We start from the raw sequence: 21308 nt of genomic DNA, 5'->3' as shown, positions 1-21308 counted from the left end.
ACAATAGGCCGCTTTGTACTTAAAAATGGAGTAATTATCAAGTAGAGTCTATTAGTTTAGACGTTTTTCTTCACAGAAACATAAGACTCTTAGTTTTAACGCAAGGAAACGATCGTGAAAATCCCGTGATGTCTAGCCTTTTTGGACTGACGATTTCTTTTTATTGTGTAAAGTCTAAGAATTGTCCACGCAATATGTCTGATTCAATTGCTGAGTCTTTATTGCATTTGTCTTGCGGTACTATTGCACTGCAAATTATAGCACACGCTCTAACTCAGGACACAGTTTCTGCGATAGGCTCGCAAGGCTTGATTTTATTTTTAGGATCCGTTGCAAATAAACAATTGCATTTAATCAGATATTTTAACAATAACGTAAGACACGAAGCACGTACCCAAGAAAAAATTATTACGAAACGCCAGCATTGGGTGTCATTTCTTTGAATATTTGACGCAAGGAAAATAGCCTTGAGAGCCTCACTTATCATAGTCTAAATTAGGATCTGCGATTTGTTTTGCCTGTATATAAAGTGTACACAAATGTAATATGAGGCGCAAGTCTCTTACCTAAGGAAAACGACCACGAGGACATGAATTGTCTTTACCAGAGTAGCGTTTTGTTCAATGGTACGTTTGGAAAGTAAAGTGTATTCTTGTAACATAGGCCTCCCGCCCTAAATATAACATAATATAACAATAATGACAAAGAAATGGAAAATACAATGAGGTGATCATAAATATACATAGTATATTGTAATATGAACATTGGTAGACATCATATCAAAGAAATTGAAAGATATTTAAGATATTAGGAGAATTTCGTAGATCATCGGATGTATTACACTATATTATTACCATTATAATGTTTTATGTATATATTTTTATGTACTTAGTTGGCGTCTATATTTAAGTGCATGATCGAGAAAATATAATGTCGCATCTGCGTTTCTTTAAACATATATCAATCTTTGACGTGAAGGATTTTTCACCAATATATCTGGTTAAATGTTTTAACGTATATATTTAAAGTGAGTGCAAATCAAATCAAGAGAATGTGATATTCATCATAGTAGTCCGTGTATTGTCCAATGGTTCAGTTATGTCAAATTATAATTCGGTTAAAAATACCATACCTGGCTTTTAATGTTTAATACAGAACCGCAGAAAATACATAAGTTGTCTTAAAGTTAGATTAAAGAGTTAACACGTAAATATATTGTCTGATATATAGAATTTAACCCTTTTTTGTTGAATTGACGGGATATATTGAAACGCACATAGTAGTTAGAATATTGACAGTTTTAATATACGCAGTTCGTAACTTGTCTAAGCTCAATATAAAATGCGCAGTAGAGATGTACCCTGATTTTTTTTCTTCCTGATCAAAATCTTTCTTTTGTTAACCCTTATCAGTTCGTTCATTCGTTCGTTCGTTCGTGGTATACGTCAGTACAATTTTCTTTTGAAATAAAAGCATTCTATTTTAATTTGACTTCCTTATCTATATCTTTGTTGTTATATTTCAAACAATCAGTGTAAGGTAGACCACATTTTATTTTTTTTAAACTAAAGAGGGTTACGCGCAGAAGACATTCCAATTCAAGTTACAATGAATTCTTGGTTATAAACGGATTTTTATTATGATTATCAAACCACAATAAACAATGAGCATAATTTGTTATTAAGGAATGGTAGGACATGATAAAATCCACGCTCTCGGAATTTATAAATGGATACATTTTTATATATTTGTTAACTTCTGTCATATTATATACATTATAAGACAGTTTCTTTAATATTTCGCAATAGAAAAACTACCTCAATGTGTTTAAGGTTATCATAAACCCTTTCTTTAAATTCAGTTTCAAGAAAAACAAAAGAAACATCACAAAGAATGTACGTGTACGCTTTTATACAATATTAGTGTTCTTGTATCTTAGTAACAACACTTTTTTAGTTAACACTACCTTTGAAATAACATCAATGTGTAAAATTAATGAAAACCTTACGCAATGTCACACATGTTTAAATTATGTTTTTATTATTAAATTTGCTAACATGTTTCTTTCGTAGCTGTTGATGATGATTTGAATTCATTGTGTTTCATTAATGCAAAATTGTTGTAGTTGAAATCGATTTTCTAAACAAAACATAATTCACATATCTAAACACAATAGCCATACTTACAATCAATAAGTCTAGTTTTGAACAATGTAAGACATAATCGACAAAACGTGGATGAATGAAATACTTGGGATTTGTCAGACAATTCAAGGCCTATATCAATACCTGAGAGGGAACTTACATAATTCTGAATATGTTTTTATGTTGTAAATCATTCATATCAGAAGCTTAATATTTTATATTATAATAATATTTATGACATATTGTTTGAGAATTAAAATGATATATACGAATAAAACGTTTAACTTCCATGTATTGGTTTGGGTTTTCAAAATGGTTTGAAACCAGCATGGAATATCCTTAATAGTTTAAACTACACTAAAATGTGAAACAGAATTTTAAATTGTTAAATGATAAATATTTATAAACTGTTTAAATATTTTTGAAAAATAAATGTGTTTATTATATGTGTGTTTATATTTATGTACATGTATATACTGTAGGTTTGTTTGATAATATTTGCATTAATTATTATTATTATGTAATATATACGTTGCATATAATTGATTTAAGGGACGTCGAAGGACGGCACCGACCCCTCATACCTATTACGGGCTAAAAAACCGGGGTTCTAAATAGACACGGACATCAACATCATTGAATCGTTTGCTACTTGTAGCGGTTAAATTCAATATTTTATCCACATCCCATGTTATCACCTGCCATTGGTGTACATAGGATTCATAACAAAAAAATATTTGTCCTATAAATACCGGTAGTACACTTAAGGGTCATCATAAATCAATGTTTGATTCAGTATTTAAGAAAACACATTCACCTTTTCTTTTCAACTGGGTTCAGAGATGTTATATTTACGATCCTTTAAGATCGTTCAGCACGACAGATAAAACGCATTGAAAATTTCGTGGTAAATATAAAATACAAACATAGTATACAAGTATTGACTGTCTTTGAAAGAATGATAAAAAGTATTTTAAACATAAAAGTTATACTTCTCAGAAGTTCAGATAAATTTACTCTTGGGTTTTAAGAGATTAAGTTAATAACAATTATTTCTGAAATATTTCGTTTATCCTCACACATTTACATTATGAGTTATCTTAATATTCATAATATGAGGCCCCTAGGTTACTTATTATGACATTCACTGTTGATGCATTTGTTGCAAACTTCTGCTACAATTCATAAGGTGTCATAAAGCATAAGTGATAGTTTATTAAGCTATGAGTGTCACTGGTGTGGATATTTCAGGTAATTTAGAAATTGAATTTTATATACGTGGTGTCGCCTATCGTTGGCTTACTTTCAATAATAACATACAATAACGTTGTAAATGACATATTTACCTATCCACCGGGTGTCGAATATTGTGATAATAATTTTATTTATCTAAAGCTCTAAGAATGTCTTATTTTAAAAGTGAATATAGCTACTAGTATATGTCTGTATATTTTCCCGAACTTATAAAACAATACGTGCCAAAATGCTTGTATGACAGAAATATGGTAGACTAATGCCTTAAAAGAAAATGATGCACGTAAAACATGTAGAAAATCATTTCTAAATGGCGGATCCCTACTTAAATATTTTGCTACAGAACATTTTAATCTGTATACGAACAATATTCATGTTTGAAAAATTTGCATATCGATCATAAGTTAAAAGTTAACAGGTGCAATTTTAAGAGCATTAGTCCCTAACTGTAAATACCCGGTACTACCAACCTCCAAATACGTTAACATAATAATTGCGTATTTTATTTTCTATATTAAGGATGAGGACATTTAAACAACAATGTTTTCTTGAGCATTCTACAAACATAATATGTCACGTCATCATTTGTTAACTTACTTTAGTAAAATAGGTTTTTGCTGTCGCAACTTTGTTCATCTTTAAAATAGTTTTATACTTTGTTATATTTCTTAATGGAGTAAGGAAAAACTACAATGTCAAACAGTTATATGTTTGTGGCTTTGTCATTTCTAAAGATGTTTACGTCTTTTCAAATATCATTTTGTTCCCTCTTCCTGATCAGTATCTTTATTCTAAATCACAAAACATCACGGTGTACTTGATGTTTTAAAGATTGTTAATTTACAAAAATTCTATCACGCAAATATTATGCTTAAATGTATTCGTAAAATTACTATCAGTAGTTTTCGTATCCCCCAAAAGAGAGAGAGAGAGAGAAAAAACATAAATAAAACAAACATATACAACTTAAGAATCTTATACTAAGATGTAAAATGGCATTATAATAGTAATTCGTAAGCAAATAGTATTCAGTCAAATATAAATAAATATATTTGTTTATTACGCATGGTTTAAATATTATAATAATATATAGTATTAAATGATGACTGTTTATGCGGCGGTAGGAGGCGTATGAAATTATCTGTATACTATGATTAAGATAATCAATATTTGTCTGTTTAAACTGTTTTGATAACACCTCCGGTTTCTATTAAAATGATAATATTAGTGCTTATGTAATGAACTGAAAATATTTAATAAATTTTTAATTCAACATTGAAATGAACAGACTACAAAATGATAGCATTATATGTTACATTAGATAAGCTATAAGTAGAATAGTAGAGAATTAAAAAAATATATATCAAGGTAGGGTTTTCTATTATGGTTACTGGCAAAATAAAAATAAAATGACATATCATGTGCATCTTTCGTTTGTCGCTTTTATACGTAACTTGTGATAATTTTCACGGGATATTGTTGAATAAGAAAATGAAAGTTTCGTTAAATAAAACACCATATTCTACCGTCCGCCGTTCAACACCATTTGTCTGATTCTGTTACAAATTCGTTTTTGTACAACTTCAGAGGGTCTTCTTTGCACAAAATGAAGACCAAAGCCCTAACCCAAACAATTTGTGATTTCCGCGTGGCATGGTCAATTCTTGCTCCCGTAATTTGTTCTTTCTGTATATAAAGTGCATAAAAAACACCATATTCTAAAGCCAACCGTTAAGACACCATTTTCTGGACCGGCGTTTTGTTCTTTCTGTATATGAAGTGCATAAAAAAACACCATATTCTAAAGCCAACCGTTAAGACACCATTTGTCCGATTTCGTTGCAAATTCGTTTTTGTACAACTTGAGAGGGTGTTCTTTGCACAAAATGAGTAGCAAAGCCCTAACCCCAAACCATATTTCTAGGAGATTTCCGCGTGGCATGGTCAATTTTTGCTCCCGTAATTTGTTCTTTCTGTATTTAAAGTGCATAAAAGCACTATATTCTACAGACAACCGTTAAGACACCATTCGACTGATTCCGTTTGCAAATTCATTTTGTAAAACCTGGGAGGGTATTTGTTGCACAAAATGAGTACCAAAGCCCTAACGCAAACAATATTTCCAGGAGATTTCCGCGTGCATGGCCATTTATGGAGCGATTTTTTTTTTGTTTTCTGTTTATAAAGTGCATAAAAAACACCATATTCTAAAGCTACGCATTATGAAATGTTTTGTCTGATTCCGTTGCAAATGCGTTTTTGTACAACTTTGGAGGGTCTCCTTTGCACAAATTGAAAACCAAAGCTTTTACCCAAAAACTGTTTCCAGGAGATTTCCGCATGGCATGGTCTTTTTTTGGAACGGAGTTTTGTTCTTTCTCCATATAAAGTGCATAAATTTTCGTAAAAAGACACCATATTCTAGATCCAATCGTTTAAACACCATTTGTCTGATTCCGTTTTATATTCGTTTTTGTACAACTATGGTGTGTCTTCTTTGCACAACATGAAAACCAAATCCCTAACGCCAGCAATATGTCCGGATGATTCCCACATGGCTTGGACGTTTTGGGACAGGCAAAATGCTGTTCTCGATATAATCGTAGATCAACTTATAATTTGCAAAGTCACATCATGGAGACAAAACCCCCCTGACATTGTATTTTACATTATTTTGACCGATCACAACTTAATAAAAATGTTATTTAGTGTTGTTAGACAGAACGCGGTTTAGAGAACGTTCCTACAAGAATTGACATCATGTCCAGCTAGCCATTGTAAAATGAACGCTTCGTAATTAAAAAGAAGTGGAATGATAATTACATTGTGATGGTTTAGAAGATATTCTTCACAGCAATATAAGCCGCATGATAGTAAGAAGGATTTTTCGACCGGAGATTAGGTCTGTAAGTATGTAAAGTCTTAAAATAAGATTGTTTGATTCCGTTAAGGATTGGATATTTTTTTATTTATTTATTTTTGACCGGCGATATGTTCTTATTTATATAAAGTGTAAAACATTATTCTCAAGCTCCGTTAAGAGTCGGTAATTGTATTAGTTCTGAGGTTCGTCTTGAAGGCTATACATGTATTAAGCACACAACTCTAAAGGAAAGGAGTATGGTCTGCACATTTCCGCTTGGAATAGTTGGTTTTATTTTATTTTGACAGATGATATGTTCTCTTTCTATAATATCAAAAGTACAATTTTTGGTCACTATTCTGTAATGCCATCCGTTAAATCACCATACAAGTCATGTACGGTCAGTCATACAAAAATGAACGCTGCATACGCAAAAAAGTAATCCTTTCGATTGAATTATTTTAAAAAAGATGGCAAAATATAGTCAATTTTTCCATTTGCATTGGTAGAAAACCATCATTTTGGGCGAAATGTTAATACACTTCTTTTATGATTCTCTGCAGATTAGCAATTGCATTTGAAATAGAGTAAAACAGAATCCATAAAAAAAGCTCAACAAGGCAAAATTGTAAAATGTTGCAGACTCGGTTTGATTGAGCCTGTTCATGGACGGTACTGGAAAATGCAAAATACCGTCCACGCCCCCTAGCACCGGCTTAAGCAGAATTCAACATTTTAACACAAAAATGGGGAAATGTTGTATAAAAAAACATCCGCAGATGTGGTAATACGGCGGTTATCATGTAACCTTCAATGTGACACAGTAGTGTCATTCCTTGAAAAGCGGCGTATGGTCCCCAAATAAAAGAATGCATATGCCCTAAACGAGAAAACAATGGGCGGAACTAAATTAAATGGAATTTTGAAAGGGGATCTGAGGCTATGAAACCTGCATATCACAGACAAGACGTCGTAAGACAAATTTAAAACGCAGGCAACATACCCTAAGGGTGATTAAACAGTATTCAAGTAGGAATACTGGAACCACCCAAGTTGAAAAAGGCCAAATACAAGAAACTAAAACTACCATCTTAAATGTATACACAACAATAATGTCGTGCCGAACCATCTTCAAGGATCGAAAGATAGCATCATTGATTAAATGCACGGGGAAGCCATCTTGTACAGCAGTATAGTTAAAACAAAAGTTGTCTGATTCCGTTGCGGATTAGTTTGGAGTTTCTTCTTTATAGCAGCACAAGGTACAATCTTCTAGCCTAGGAACTATGACCTTGAAATTCGAGTGCCATTGCCGTTTTGTATTCTTTTTTTTTTTTCTTTCTTTTTTTAGGGGGTTTATTCCTTTTTTATATGAAAGTAAAATTTTTTATAAAAATGCCAACCGTTTAAACACCATTTGTGTGATTTGGAGAATTGCAAGAATTGGAAATTGTATAAGTTTGGAGTTTGGTGGTTTCCAAGGAAAATGGCCTTGAGCTTTTCGCGTTGCATATTATTTTTCTGGACCAGCGGTTTCTTCTTTTTCTCTTGGAAGTGTATTTTTTCGTAAGAAACACCAGTTTCTGAGGTCAACCGTTCAAACATCATTTTTGCGATTTCGATACAGATAACAGATTCTTTTACATGGGATTTTTTCTTTACAGCAAATAACACAATAAGCAGTATATAAAAGTATAGGCCAAGGATAATGCCTTTGAGATTTTTTTGACTGGCGATGAATGCCATGTACGGCGAGTCATGTTAAAGTGACCGCTACATACTTAGAAAAAAGTATTTCATTTTTTGGTATTTCCTTGGAAATTCTTCTTTACACCAAAATAAGGTTCAAATATCTATGACGGCAAGCTAAAACCATTTTTTTCTCACGGAAGTGTATTGTTTCGTCAGAAGCACCAGATTTTGAGGTCAATCGTTCAAACATCATTTTTTGCGATTTCGATGCAGATTAGAGATTCCATTACTGTAACATTGGATTTTTTTCTTTACAGCAATATAACACAATAAGCAGTACATGTAAATACAGGTATAGGCGAAGGATAATGCCCTTGAGATTTTTTTACATGTACGGCTAGTCATGTTAAAGTGACCGCTACATACTTAGACAAAGTAATTCATTCGTTTTTTTTATTCATTGGAAATTCTTCTTTACACCAAAATAAGAATCAAATATCTAAGGCAAGGTAAAATGACGGCAAGGTAGAGCCATTTTTGGCATTTGCGATTTGTTGGTTAAGAATATACATTACCATAAAAACACCATTATTTGGAGCCAAATGTTAACCCTTAAGGCTTTTGATTCCTTTGCAGATTATCAATATCATACGATTGGAGGTTCTCCTTTACATTTTACATCAATATAGGGCAACAATCTCTATCCAAATACAAATGGTTAATTCTGTCGATCGGTGACTTGTTCTTTCTGCCTGATAAGTCTATAAATGTTCTATGCTGTCAACCGTTTAAACAAGATATGTCCGATTTATTTTGTTTGGATTAATGTAAGGCTTATAGTTTGGAGGTTCTTCTTTACAGAAATATAAGGAACAAAGCTCTAGGCCAAGGAATATGGAGACATTTCGGAGAGGCAATTGCATTTCATTGGATGCTCTTCTTTACATCAATAAAAGTGCAAAGTTCTAACCAAGAAACAATGGCATTTAGAGGCATTTTCATTTTCAAATTTTGAACCGAATTCTTCTAAACCTGTGGTTTATACATTTTTCAACCGGTCACGAGCTATTGGTTTTACTGCTTCATTTAACTTGACTGGTTTTAGACATAAACGAGCGCGTAAGAGTACGTTATTACATGAATGTACGCCATGCATGACCTCTTTTGGACCGATAATTTGTTTAATTATGTAAAGTCTAAGAATTTTCGTTAAAAACTCCATTGTCTCGAGCCATCCGCTAAAACACCGGCTGTCTTATGCCATAGCTGTTTAGTCATTGTATAAGTTCGGAGGTTAGCTTTACAACAATATTAAGCACAACGCGCTAATCAAAGGAAAATGGCCTTAGAAACCCGCATTGGCGTTCCTGTATATACGGTGTTTAAATATGAGGATGTTGCAGATAAGCAGCTATTGAATTAATTTCGATTGTCTTCTTTACGACAATATATGGTCCAAAACCTTAATCAATGGAAATTTGCCTTGAGAGGCCCTCTTGGCATGTCCGTTTTTGTTATTTGGAAGGGGTTTTGGGGGGTTATCGGCGAATATATCCTCCTGAATTGTATAAATCGTAAATGAAATTTCGTGAAAAAACATGTGTCTGTTTCCGTTAAGTATTAGCCATTGAAGTTTTTTGGATTACTTTCTTCACCTTAATATGAGGCGTGAAGTCAAAACGGTCGCTAGAAGAGCATTTTCTTGTCTAGATACCAAAAGAAATCGTCAAAATTGCAAATTAAAATTACATGTACAAAATGTATATAAATTAATAAATTTATATCATCATTTTTAATGAAATAATTTTGTTTGAAATATAGAATTGAAACCATTTTAGTCGAATATACGAGATACATTGAAATATACATTGTAGTAAGTTGACATTTTTATGTACACAGCTAACAACTATTTGCGCAGTTGAAAAAAACATTGAAAGCATTTGCTTCCTGATAAGTATCTTTATTTGTTAACCCCAAACTGTTCGTTATTGGTATACTCCAGTAAGAAAATGTTTTGAAAAAAATCTTTTAATTTTGACTTCCTGATCTATATCTTACTTGTTACTTTTGAAACAGAGGACGTAGGGGTGACCCCATTTAAAAAATATTTTAACTAAAGAGGGTGTAGCCACATATGACAGTCCAATTCATGTAACCATAAATTCTTGATTATAAATGTTTTTTATTGTTATTATCAAACCACAATAAAAACATAGCATAAAATATGATTAAGGAATGATAGGACATGTTAGCATCAACACTTTCAAAGTTCATAAAACAATTAAACAATGGAAAATACTCAATGTGTTTAAGGTTATCATAAACCCTTTCTATAAATTCATTTTTCAGAATAATTAAAAGAAACAGCACGATTGAAATATGTGTGTTATATTTAATTATAAAATATTAGTGTTTTATATCTAAGTAACAAAACTATAAGAATTATGCCAATTATTGCATAATGGCGCTAGAGACTAAACATTGAAATTTGACAGGTATGAAGAATTTACTAACATCATGCGAGTCAAAGATATAAAAGCTACTTGAAATTAGTAATAAATAAAAAAGCTTTTGTTAATTCTATTACTGGGAGAAAATATACTATTTTGTTAAATCGCTTGACCCACCAGTTTGTTTACATTCTCATGATAAAACTGCAGACGGATGTTTCTGTTGTTTACATGTCACAGAATTTGGCAAATCAACATTCCCCTCAAACCACCATAAAATCGATTGCCTTCAAACAAAGTTGAATCAACTTCTTACAGCAAAATGTTGATTTAAATATTCGATCAAGTCCGTAAAGAAGAAAGGAGCTATTAATTTCCCTAAAGAACCATGCCTAAAGAGTGCAATATATTGTTAAATATGCTTGAAGTCCATTCCTGCAAAATTCTCTAGTTCGTTATTTATTAACATAGCGCGACATGAATAACCGTTTTGTTAAGTTTCAGACTCAAAATTTAAAAAAAAACTAAATTAAAACTACTTCTATAAATATATTATTTGACAATGTTTACTAGGTAATATATGTATAGCTTTCGAATAAAATGCATACATAACCTATACGTAATACAAAAACTATATATCGGTTTATTTCAATAAATTTATTATGTAATCCGTTCATTTATTGTTTAAGGTCGACTCAATTCCGCTCTGTTGTCTGGAATGATTAGTACTCAAATCATTTCCTATCAAATGTCCATTTAATATAAAAGAAAATGAATTTAAAAAGGTAGGATAAAAATATAAGTATGTCTCATCGAGATATTTTAACATATTTGTAAACAAAAACTAGATAAGTAAAGTATCGAAGTTTGAATTAAAAGTGCAGAAAAAGAAATCTGGAGAAAAGGGAAAACTCTCGAAAGCAATGAAACAAATGATAACATGCATATTGTATATTCGGTTTGGTCTCTCTGCGAGGGCTTATTTAAAATTGCAACATCACTCATGCCCCCAGTACTGACTTAAGCGGGTTCGTTTTATTCTTTAATAATGCACGTGCTGAAATTTATTATACCCACCGACAAGAAAACTAACAACACCTAAGTGAAATACGATTGAAGTAGGGGAAACCCTGCTTATAAGATCGTTTGTGATTCTAACAAAAATGGTCTTAATAGTGAGGTAGTCTGAATTTTTTATTAACTCTCATATGATATATGTGTAAATAGATTCCCGGTTGTGGCATTAACATATCATATACAGTACACTCGAAATTTTATTTTGGAAAACTATGTCAACAAATTCATGATTGGGCATATTCTTTATCTATGAAACTTTTGAGGAAACCTTAACGGATACGTTCATTTCTCATTTGTTTCGTTTTTATTTTCCAGTGACTATATGACTATAGAAATATGCAATGCATCAAACTTTCTCGTTATGACCCATATAAAGGTTAAAATGATAGAGGTTAAGTTATTGTCTTTCGGTAAATTCGCATCTCAATTGCTAATATTCCGACACCCATTCAAAGTCATTGTGAATTGCGTGATAGTTCATAATACAACAGTTTCAAATGGCTTTTCAAACATCAAAAACATTTTTAATTTTGTTGTGTTGGGCTTGCTTTTAGGATTTTTATTTTCTCTATTTTTTTTAAATGAGCCATCTTTCAAGTGGTGATACATCGGACCTTGGCTTTTAAGGTCTCATCCAAAAGAAGATAAGTATTGTAAGTGTGGTAACGGGGAACATAATTCGTGTACTAGCATAAACACAATTACCTGTAACGTAGGTATACTATTCAAAATAGAAAAGATAAAAGTAAAATCGATGAACATCAACTAATCAAATCATCTTACTAACCTAATAATGTATTTAATGTTTTTTTTACATATTAATGATTGATGGCCGTTATCTTATGCACTGTAGTCAAAGATAAACTACAGTCAAAAGCTAAATAAATAGATACTTAATTAATCAAGTGAAATAATACATCAGTTTGGTGTATGTTTACACCTGCAAGATGTGCGATTATTTGTTATTTTTAAAGAAGGTGTGACATTTGACAAAATCTGTTCGGATCCGAGAGGTAAATTTTAGAGTAAAATAAGAAAAAAAATAAAAAATCGTCCGGAATTCGGAGTAGACAGGTTCCGGATCCGAAAGGTTTTTTACTATTGAAAATAGAACGAATAAAATCGGGACCGGACACTTCGTTCGGATAAGAAAGGATTCCGGATTAGAAGGGTTCGGATTAGCAAGGCTCCACTGTAGTATTTTCAAGCTCGTTGGAAACATAACACACTTATCGAGATTGACGAACTTGGAGTGTTAAGTTTCACAAAATTGTCATAAATCGTGTAATGCATAATTATATTTCTTTATCTACTAGCTATGTATTTTTCTATTGCATCTATTTTAGATAAAATAGGAATTCGTTATTAGTAATGCTACTTTAAGACCCTCAGGAAAGCGTAAAAATACTTACTATATAGTTGGTTACAATTTATTTTGGTATTGACAACTGCATTTATTGTTGATAATAAAGTACACTCTAAAATATTATTGTTTCTGTTCTTGTCAATTAAAAGAATCTTTAAGTGTCGGTTACAAAAAGATATGACATGAAAGGAAAAAAAACTATGTTAAATAAAATCTTTGCGACCGTTAAATGGACCATTTGAATAATTAATGTATTGTTATCATTTACGTTTAAATAAACATGTATAGATGTAAAATCTTACATGTAAGAGTCTACCATATCTTTATTTATTAATCACACATAGATTAAAAAACCCTTTGATTGACAGTATCAGATATATTGAAATGTGCTCTTTAATTCTAACTTTTTTTCTTTCTACGCAGTGTGCTTACTGCATTAGCCTACTAACATAAGAGCTGTAAAGATGTACCTTGGTCTTTTTCTTCCTGATCTATATATTACAGGGTTTTTGTTATTCTTTTCATTCGCCAATACAAAGGTGTGCTGAAGTGAAGTATACTTTTTGGCTTCCTGTTCTTTATCTTCGTATTATTTACTTTTTTAAAAACAAAGGCTTTAAGGTAACTAAGGTAAACATAATTTTATTTTTCTCTCCCTAAGGAGGGTACTACAGTAAACAAATACCCCAAAAACATTAATATTCAATATGTAAGCTACCATCTATACTTCATTGTTGTATATTGTTTATAATTGAAAAGTGTGTAGCTCATGTGAATTTTAGTCTTATATTTCAAGATAGATTCTTTAACATATCGTATATTATTTGATACATTTCAACAACCTTTTTCAAGCTTTTCATAAACCTCTGCAATGAATTTATATTCCGTAATAAAAAAAACTACAACAGCAATAGAGATTTATGTCTAACGATTTTATCAAGCGTTGTCAATTCTTGTAATGAATTTTTTTTCTTCATTTAGTCTTTTTGGTCTTTTTTCTTTATCTAAATGTTTTATAGAAAAAAGGGTAAAATAATTTCAAATTATCGCACTGGTGTCCAAAATCCTTTTTGTAAACTTTTTGTAAACAACAACAACAAACAAAACAACACAAAAAGATTCATTTAAAAATTATTCGTTATTGCTCTAAGGTGACGACAGAACACTATTTAACGAAAATAAAAACAAGAAAAAATATTATTTATTTTTCGTATATTTTCTCCTATTTATTAATTTATTGAAACTTGTCATGTCACAGAAAAGACTAGAAGTAGTTTTCTATTTAATTGTTCTGTACAGAGTCACGGCTATCACAACATGTCATATACAAAATGAATATTAAGAGGAAATCAAAGAAACGGTTACAAATCCCTTTGCATGTTAGGCAACTGCAATTGTACAGCGCACAGTAATATATTAATTATTTATAGATGTGTCTTGTTTTGCACGTGATGTTTGGCGCTTCATTGTGACGTCACGTAAATAACTCTTTAATATTCTTTACAGCGTTAATGACTGAATTAAAGATATTGGTGTTCGGATTTATTTTCTTAGTTAGACCATTTTCTATCATTTTAGATAGTTTTCAAAACAAAATTCAACAAACAGTTGTTTTGTATTTATCAGATTTTTTCCAACAAAATGCTTAAAGAAGTCCGTTAAAATAAATGATTTTGACTCTGCCCACTTTCATATTTATATTTCATAATTATTTTTTTAAAATATATGAAATATATTTGACTGATATAGCAACATTTTTCATGGGTAAAATAAAATAATCATATTTATTTTGTTCACAGACACTTATAAAGCACACGGAAGTTTCAAATTAATTTGTACTCTTTTATATAATGCTTTTTTTCCTATATTCAAGTTACAAAACTATAAGCATTGTATTATAACATTTTGAGGTTTATATGTTTAAAAACAAAACAACTATGGCCCAGAACCATGTGCACATATAGATAATAAGTTTTAAGACAACTGGTGCAACTTTAAATTTCTTATCTTAATTATGAAAAACATCGAACGTACATATTTTGCATTGTTTATTTTCTATATTTAAGAGGGCATTTAAACAACAATTTTCTCTTCAGCATTCTATACCAATGATTTGTCACGTCAACATTTGTTGACCTACTTTAAAAAAACAAAACAGGGAAAGGATTTGTTGTGGTAAACTTGCTTACGTTTTTATTTTTCTTCACGTAGACAGACAAGTCTTAAATGTTCAGCAATAATTTGCTATGTCGTCTGGTGTACCTAGCCTCCTTAAAAAAAACATATGCAGTGAAATATAATGATCATTTAGAAAGTTGTTAACGTAATAGATATATTCAAACAAACTATGTCATAAATGGTTTAAAGTCTATGTGCTATCATTAGTATTGTCCATATGACAGTATGTCGGTATTAAAACAATATCACTGTGTGTACAGATAAACATATAAAAATTGTTTAGCTAAATTTCTTTAAATAAATCGGTTGCAAACATGTTTTTTTTATTTTTTCAGCAACATAGGTTGCCCATTTATTTTCCCCGTAATTGGTGCAGTGGGGTCGGAGAGCCACCCCCCACTGTACCTTACATTATCATATTATGGCATAAATCATCATATTATATTTAAAACATTTAAGTGACATTAAGCTCATTTTTTTTTTTCAATGTCAAGTTGAGTTTTATTGACTATTAGTTTCAATATTGACAATAATAATGGTGCTTGACAACAGTTGATATAAGAAAAAGTTTTGGATAAAATATATATCTGCCTAAAACATAAAGACTGCCCCATACTTTTATTAAGTATAATTTTTCCCTCTACAGATATTTCCAAAATGTTCCTTGAGAGTTATGGAATATATTGAAAAACTGAGACGAATCATGGCAAAAATGTATTTCAACTTTCACTGTTTATTCACTATTTGGATGGGCATAATGTCACTTTAACTAAATAGATACAATATTGATATGCTAAAATAATTATTAATAGCTAAAATGGGGTTTTTGTGAATTTTTAAAGTAGTCTATTGCTGAATTTACATTTTTCTTTATATTCGAATTATATATACAAAAAAGACAAAGTAAAATTAACCCCATTTTAAAACAAAATACTAAAGATATTACTACACAGTAATGTTGATATTAATTAAAACATTCAAGGGTTGCTGAATGAAGTTAAGTTGCATTATTTGATGTGCATGTCATAGGGTATCAGAAAAACAATAAACGTAATTTATCATTTTAAGAAGAAAAACAAGTGAACATACTTTTGAGAGTTGATTGTTTTTTTATTTATAATGCTTTACCACCCGATTCAAATGATTACTATTTTTATGATTACATGGTTAAACAGCTACCAGACTTGCACAAGGTTCAGATTATTGAGCAAGGTTTGTTTTGTGTTTGTTTGTTCTACGCCGATTTAAACATATTTGATATCTGTGATCAGGCCACCTTACCTGCTTTAATGAATAACTTACCAGTAATTACAAAATTTAATATGGCCGATTACAAATCCAACTTGAATTCTGAAATAGCAATGTCCGATATCAATTTTTATGGATAAATTTTGTCTGGCCCGAAGATCGAACCTACAACCCAAAAATTACAAATCCCAAAGGAGAAATACGTAGATAAGTTTAGCTGTCAACATCTATATTTGAGTTACAATTTGTTCACATACATAAAAAGGAAACTAAAAACAAAAATTGAGGCAAAACTATTTACATCGGATAGCTGATGACAAAGGTACAAAGCTTTAAATAAAGGGTACCTTAACTTAAACTGATAAACCGCGTGTAGTATATTAGTTACATCTAAAGGTCGAGCACCTTAAGACAGCCAAGGTATTAAATATTCACCGACATCTGCTGGGCGAGTCATTTTGAAATATCTATCAAGGCTTACAGATTACCGTAAATAATTCAAAAATAATGTTTTTTACAACAGTTATCATCTTGTGTGGACTCTATCTCTGTGCATTTGCGCATGATAACAAAACTGAAGATCAGAGTCTCTCCGTAGACGAGACAATAAATAAACTATTAGACCATGCTACGTATGATCTTCAAGACGCAGGAATTGCAATGTTACTAAAAGAACTTAAAGGTATAGCTTAAATATATTTAAAGATTTTGTTATACTCACAAAATGTATTGTAAAAGGTAATTAAACTAGCCTGTACTTGAAATTCATCATATGTAAAGTGTTTGAAAGACCATGCTTGCATTTTATAGGTAATTCGTAGATTTTACTTAGGACATATTTTCAATTAAATTAAGTATCTTTTCTTTCTTTTTAAACATTGATTTATTTAAGCTCGATTGCAAAACAAGTTCTTGCAACTTATATTAATTACCTTCGATTTTGCTTCCTGGAACCAACCAGTACTGGTGTCATATTAAGAAACATGGTAGTGACCCGAGTAGGACTCGAACTCTTATCGCCTTTGAATTAAGTTCAAAATCCGTTCCAATTGTAACTTTTCTTTCAAGGATAGGAAATTGTTTATAATAATAAGCATCGTACAGTAAATATGTTAAGTAAATGTAAAAAGATAATATCAAACGCTATTTAAAAATGCAATTAATTTACTTTGTTCACAGATGCCAGATCGCACGAAAGAAATAATAGGCGCGTGAATTCTTCTCGTTACATTACAAGCATCTACACACGTTGGGGACGTAGGGCATGTCCTGCTGGGGCATCCTTAGTTTATGAAGGATTTGCAGCTGGGGGAGAATACCGGGACACTGGGGCAGCTGCAAATTATTTATGTCTTCCACAAAGTCCAGACTGGGATAACAAAAGTAATAACCCGGGCGGTGTAGGCCTGATATATGGAGCAGAATATGAAAGTCATAAAAGCATTTTTCAACATCTAGCCGAGCATGATGTTCCCTGCGCTGTTTGTCAAGTCCCAAGAAGCAGTGTTGTGATGGTACCCGGGAAGAATACCTGTTTCAAAAACTTTGTTAAAGAATACAGCGGTTATCTTATGGCTGGACAGCCTACCCAAAATGCAGCCTCCGAGTACGTTTGTGTTGATGGTGAACCTGAACCAGCTAGCAAATCCCTTACTACCGATCTCAACGGGAAACTGTTTTACTTTGTTCGAGCTAAGTGTGGTGCGCTTAAATGCCCTCCATATAAAGAGGGTGACGACCTTACATGTGTCGTATGTTCCTATTCACCCTAGTAATAATTAATTATGACAGTTATAACAGTTATGTATGATTGATGTAACGATTATCGACATGGACAATCTTCTGTTGTTTCCGTCATCGTTTCCATTGTGACTAATGAATAAACAAAGCTGCACGGGATTTTGTTTACATTTCAGGTGTTTTAAGACGAACCTGCAAATTAGCAATAGCATTTGCATTTTGATATTAAACATATACATACTTACTTTGTCACATGTATAATTGTCTATTGAATATAAACGTTCGTCTCAGTGAATGTATTAAGTAATTTTAAAACATTAGTATCTTATACGCAAACGATATTACCATCCGATTACCTGGTTAAAAAATGAAATTATTTTTGGTTAATAATGTTTATTTTTTAACCTAATGTTTATTACTAATGTTTAGTTAAATCTATTTTTATACAGTAAAACATAATATTCTTATCATTTAAAAAGCAAGCTTTTATTCAACATGGATTGTTATGGATTAGGAATAAAATTTGCATTTTGGTATAAAACGTATACATACTAACCTGGTCACATGTATAAATGTCTACTTTTTAATGTAACTAAATTATGAATAATAATTTTAGAGTTTAGATAATAGTTTACGGAAACATTGATATGTCGTTAATATTTCAACACCAGCTTATTATGAATAAAACAAAAACAATTTATCAATGACCTACATTGTAAATGCAATAAAAAGTTTACGTATTCCGACACATTGAAAAAAAGCTTATGTGTGTTATTATACTTTTGAAATGTTCAGTTTTTATTTCAACAACTCCTAGTTGTGTCAAATGTCGCTTCATTATTTAATTCCACGACACATCCGTTGTTTTTATTCTGATAACATTTGTCTTGTACGATTTTGAGTTATACGCACGATTTTACTGAGTTGTAACACGATTACGGCCAGTAACCGGTGATTCCATGGAACGCAGATACAATGTAATTTATATCACTACAAGCACATAATTATCATAGATAATGGGCCCATTGTGCTTCTTCTGTTTATGTTTGGTATCTTGTTACATTATTCAAAACGATACTCGTTTGCTATAATCATGAATTTTCTTCTGCATCTTTATCTGTTGGTAATTGGTTTAATTGTAGTGAAATAGTATTTTGTTTGGAAGTCAAAATACTACTATGTTTACTTTCCTATCTATTCACCACATAACTGCAAGTTCAACGCTATTCCGCTCAAGTGTTTAACATCTAAATATGAACTTAATTCATTATGTAAACATGAACACATGTTTGACATTTATACATAGTTAAATCAATATGGATTTCTTAGGTATAATGTGCTTTTTCCCTTAGGCTAATACATTTATCAAATAACTTAGTGTTTTTTGTCTATATTTACTTTTTCTTGGTTTTAATTCTGCAATCGCTATATTTTCCATATCGATATAAATAACAACAGTAAGTATTTGATAAGGCATGATGATATTTTCATTTAGAGTTTTTAGTATCGAATAAAAGTGAATGTAGCTACATATCTTCTACAAAAAAAATAATATTCCTATATGAAAGAAATATGGTAGTTTCATGTTCGTTAAACTTGCATATAGATAATACGTGTTACAGCAGGGGCAACTTTAAGAACATACGACCCTAATTTTTTACAATACTTACATCTAAATACGCTTATTGCTTTGTCTGTAGAAGAAGGACATTTAATCAATAATGCTATCTTCAGCATACCATGAATATGATATGTCACGCCATCGTTTGTTGACTTACATTTGAAAAAAGGCATTTGTCGTGGTAAATTTGTTCATCTTTTGTATACGTATGTTTTGTTATCTTTCTCCAGATGATATCTACGTCTTTTCAAATATTATTATCTTCCCTCTTCCTGATCAATATCTAAATCAACATAATAAGAGGGTACACTATCTTTTGTTTAAGGTATTTTCTATACAAAGTTTTAAGCACGCAAACATTATGCTTATATTCGTAAAATTTCCATCAGTAGTTTTAGTTTTCACAAACTATAATTACTCATGACAATTATAAGTGAAGCAAATATATTTAGCTTCAGATTTCTACACAAAGATATGCAATAACACTATAAGTGTAATTCGTAAGCTAATTCGTATTCAGTCAATTATGATTAATATACATGTTTATTTGGTATTGTACAAATAGAATCATTCTCAATTTTGAAATGTTATTACCTATTTAAGGTTTAAATTTATGGTTACTGTTGCTTATGCGGTGTAAGGAGGCGTTTGAAATAAATTTATCTTGTAAACTATGATTAAAGTCATCAATATCAGTTTTTTTTTTTAAAAATATTGATTGCACCGTCGGTGGCTGTTATAATGATAATATTAGTGTGTATGCAATGAACTGATAATTAATTGACAACACTTGAATTCAGTATTGAAATGAGGGCTTAGTTATAATTCAAAATGAACATACTTCAAAATGGTAGCATAACATGTTACATTAGATAGCAATAAAGAAAACGTAGAGATTTAACAATCATTTACACGATTTAAGGCGCAATTTGAGATACGAGACCTTGTCAGCTGAAAAATCGAGTTAAAAACAAAGCTAATATTATCTGTTGGCTAAGACAATGTATGCTCATAACAAACAATCGTGTTTTTTTCTTTATATCTAAAGTGACACACCAGCCAAATATGTTTTCTACAGCTCAATCCAACATTCAAAATGTCAAATAAATGATAAAAATATTGTTTTACAAATTGACAAACAAAATATAACACTTTTCTCTAGCCAATAAAACGCTCAGATAAAATAGAAACACATTTATCGATTTTGTTTCTTTGAAGATACCATATAATTATACTCATCTTTCTTACTAAAAAATGAGGATTTACACGCATGATATTCAACAGGGACACGAGAAGTAAATCAACATGACATGAACAATTCTCTACTGCAACATTTAGTTTAATTGCTTACGGGTTTGGGACGTAAAATGGTTCAAACAGCCTCCGGAATAAGTTTGCAAATCCGGAATTTTCGCAAACTCAGCTACCTTTTTTAAATTGATTAGAGAAAAAAATTAAAGACCTGTCAATAATAGAGATAGAGTCAAGTAAAACCTGGCCTTTGAAATGACGATACCCTTAAAATTAAATGCATGGGAGACATTCAAAGTTGGCCGTCCCATGGGGTTTTTCGATTCCCCCACTGGGGATTTGGTCTCCCAGTGGGAGTTTCGTGGGGTTTCATTTCCTCTTTACGAGAATGGGAGAAAAAAATCACGGGAGAATTAAAAAAAAT

The 21308-nt window shown here is 31.2% G+C and overlaps 1 protein-coding gene across 2 annotated transcripts; it reads left to right on the top strand.

Moving 5' to 3' along the window:
* The first annotated feature begins 13368 nt into the window (after nt 1-13368).
* Nucleotides 13369-18612, top strand: LOC132756557 (short-chain collagen C4-like). 2 transcript variants are annotated; one of them, XM_060747654.1, is made up of 3 exons: nt 13369-13476; nt 16796-16954; nt 17452-18612. In XM_060747654.1, exons 2-3 carry the CDS (start codon nt 16933-16935, stop codon nt 18042-18044), a joined length of 615 nt encoding a protein of 204 aa, XP_060603637.1. In that variant the 5' UTR covers nt 13369-13476; nt 16796-16932; the 3' UTR covers nt 18045-18612. The 2 variants fall into 2 exon arrangements, with proteins under 2 accessions (XP_060603637.1, XP_060603636.1); XM_060747653.1 differs by lacking the exon at nt 13369-13476 and having other exon boundaries at nt 16646-16954.
* The last annotated feature ends 2696 nt before the right edge of the window (nt 18613-21308 follow it).

The sequence above is a fragment of the Ruditapes philippinarum genome, unplaced genomic scaffold, assembly GCF_026571515.1.
Source record: "Ruditapes philippinarum isolate M1 unplaced genomic scaffold, ASM2657151v2 ctg4041_1_1_1_1, whole genome shotgun sequence".
Classification (NCBI taxonomy): Eukaryota; Metazoa; Mollusca; class Bivalvia; order Venerida; family Veneridae; genus Ruditapes; species Ruditapes philippinarum.
Note: the sequence above shows the minus strand (reverse complement) of the source record. Positions and strands in the feature narration are given on the sequence as shown.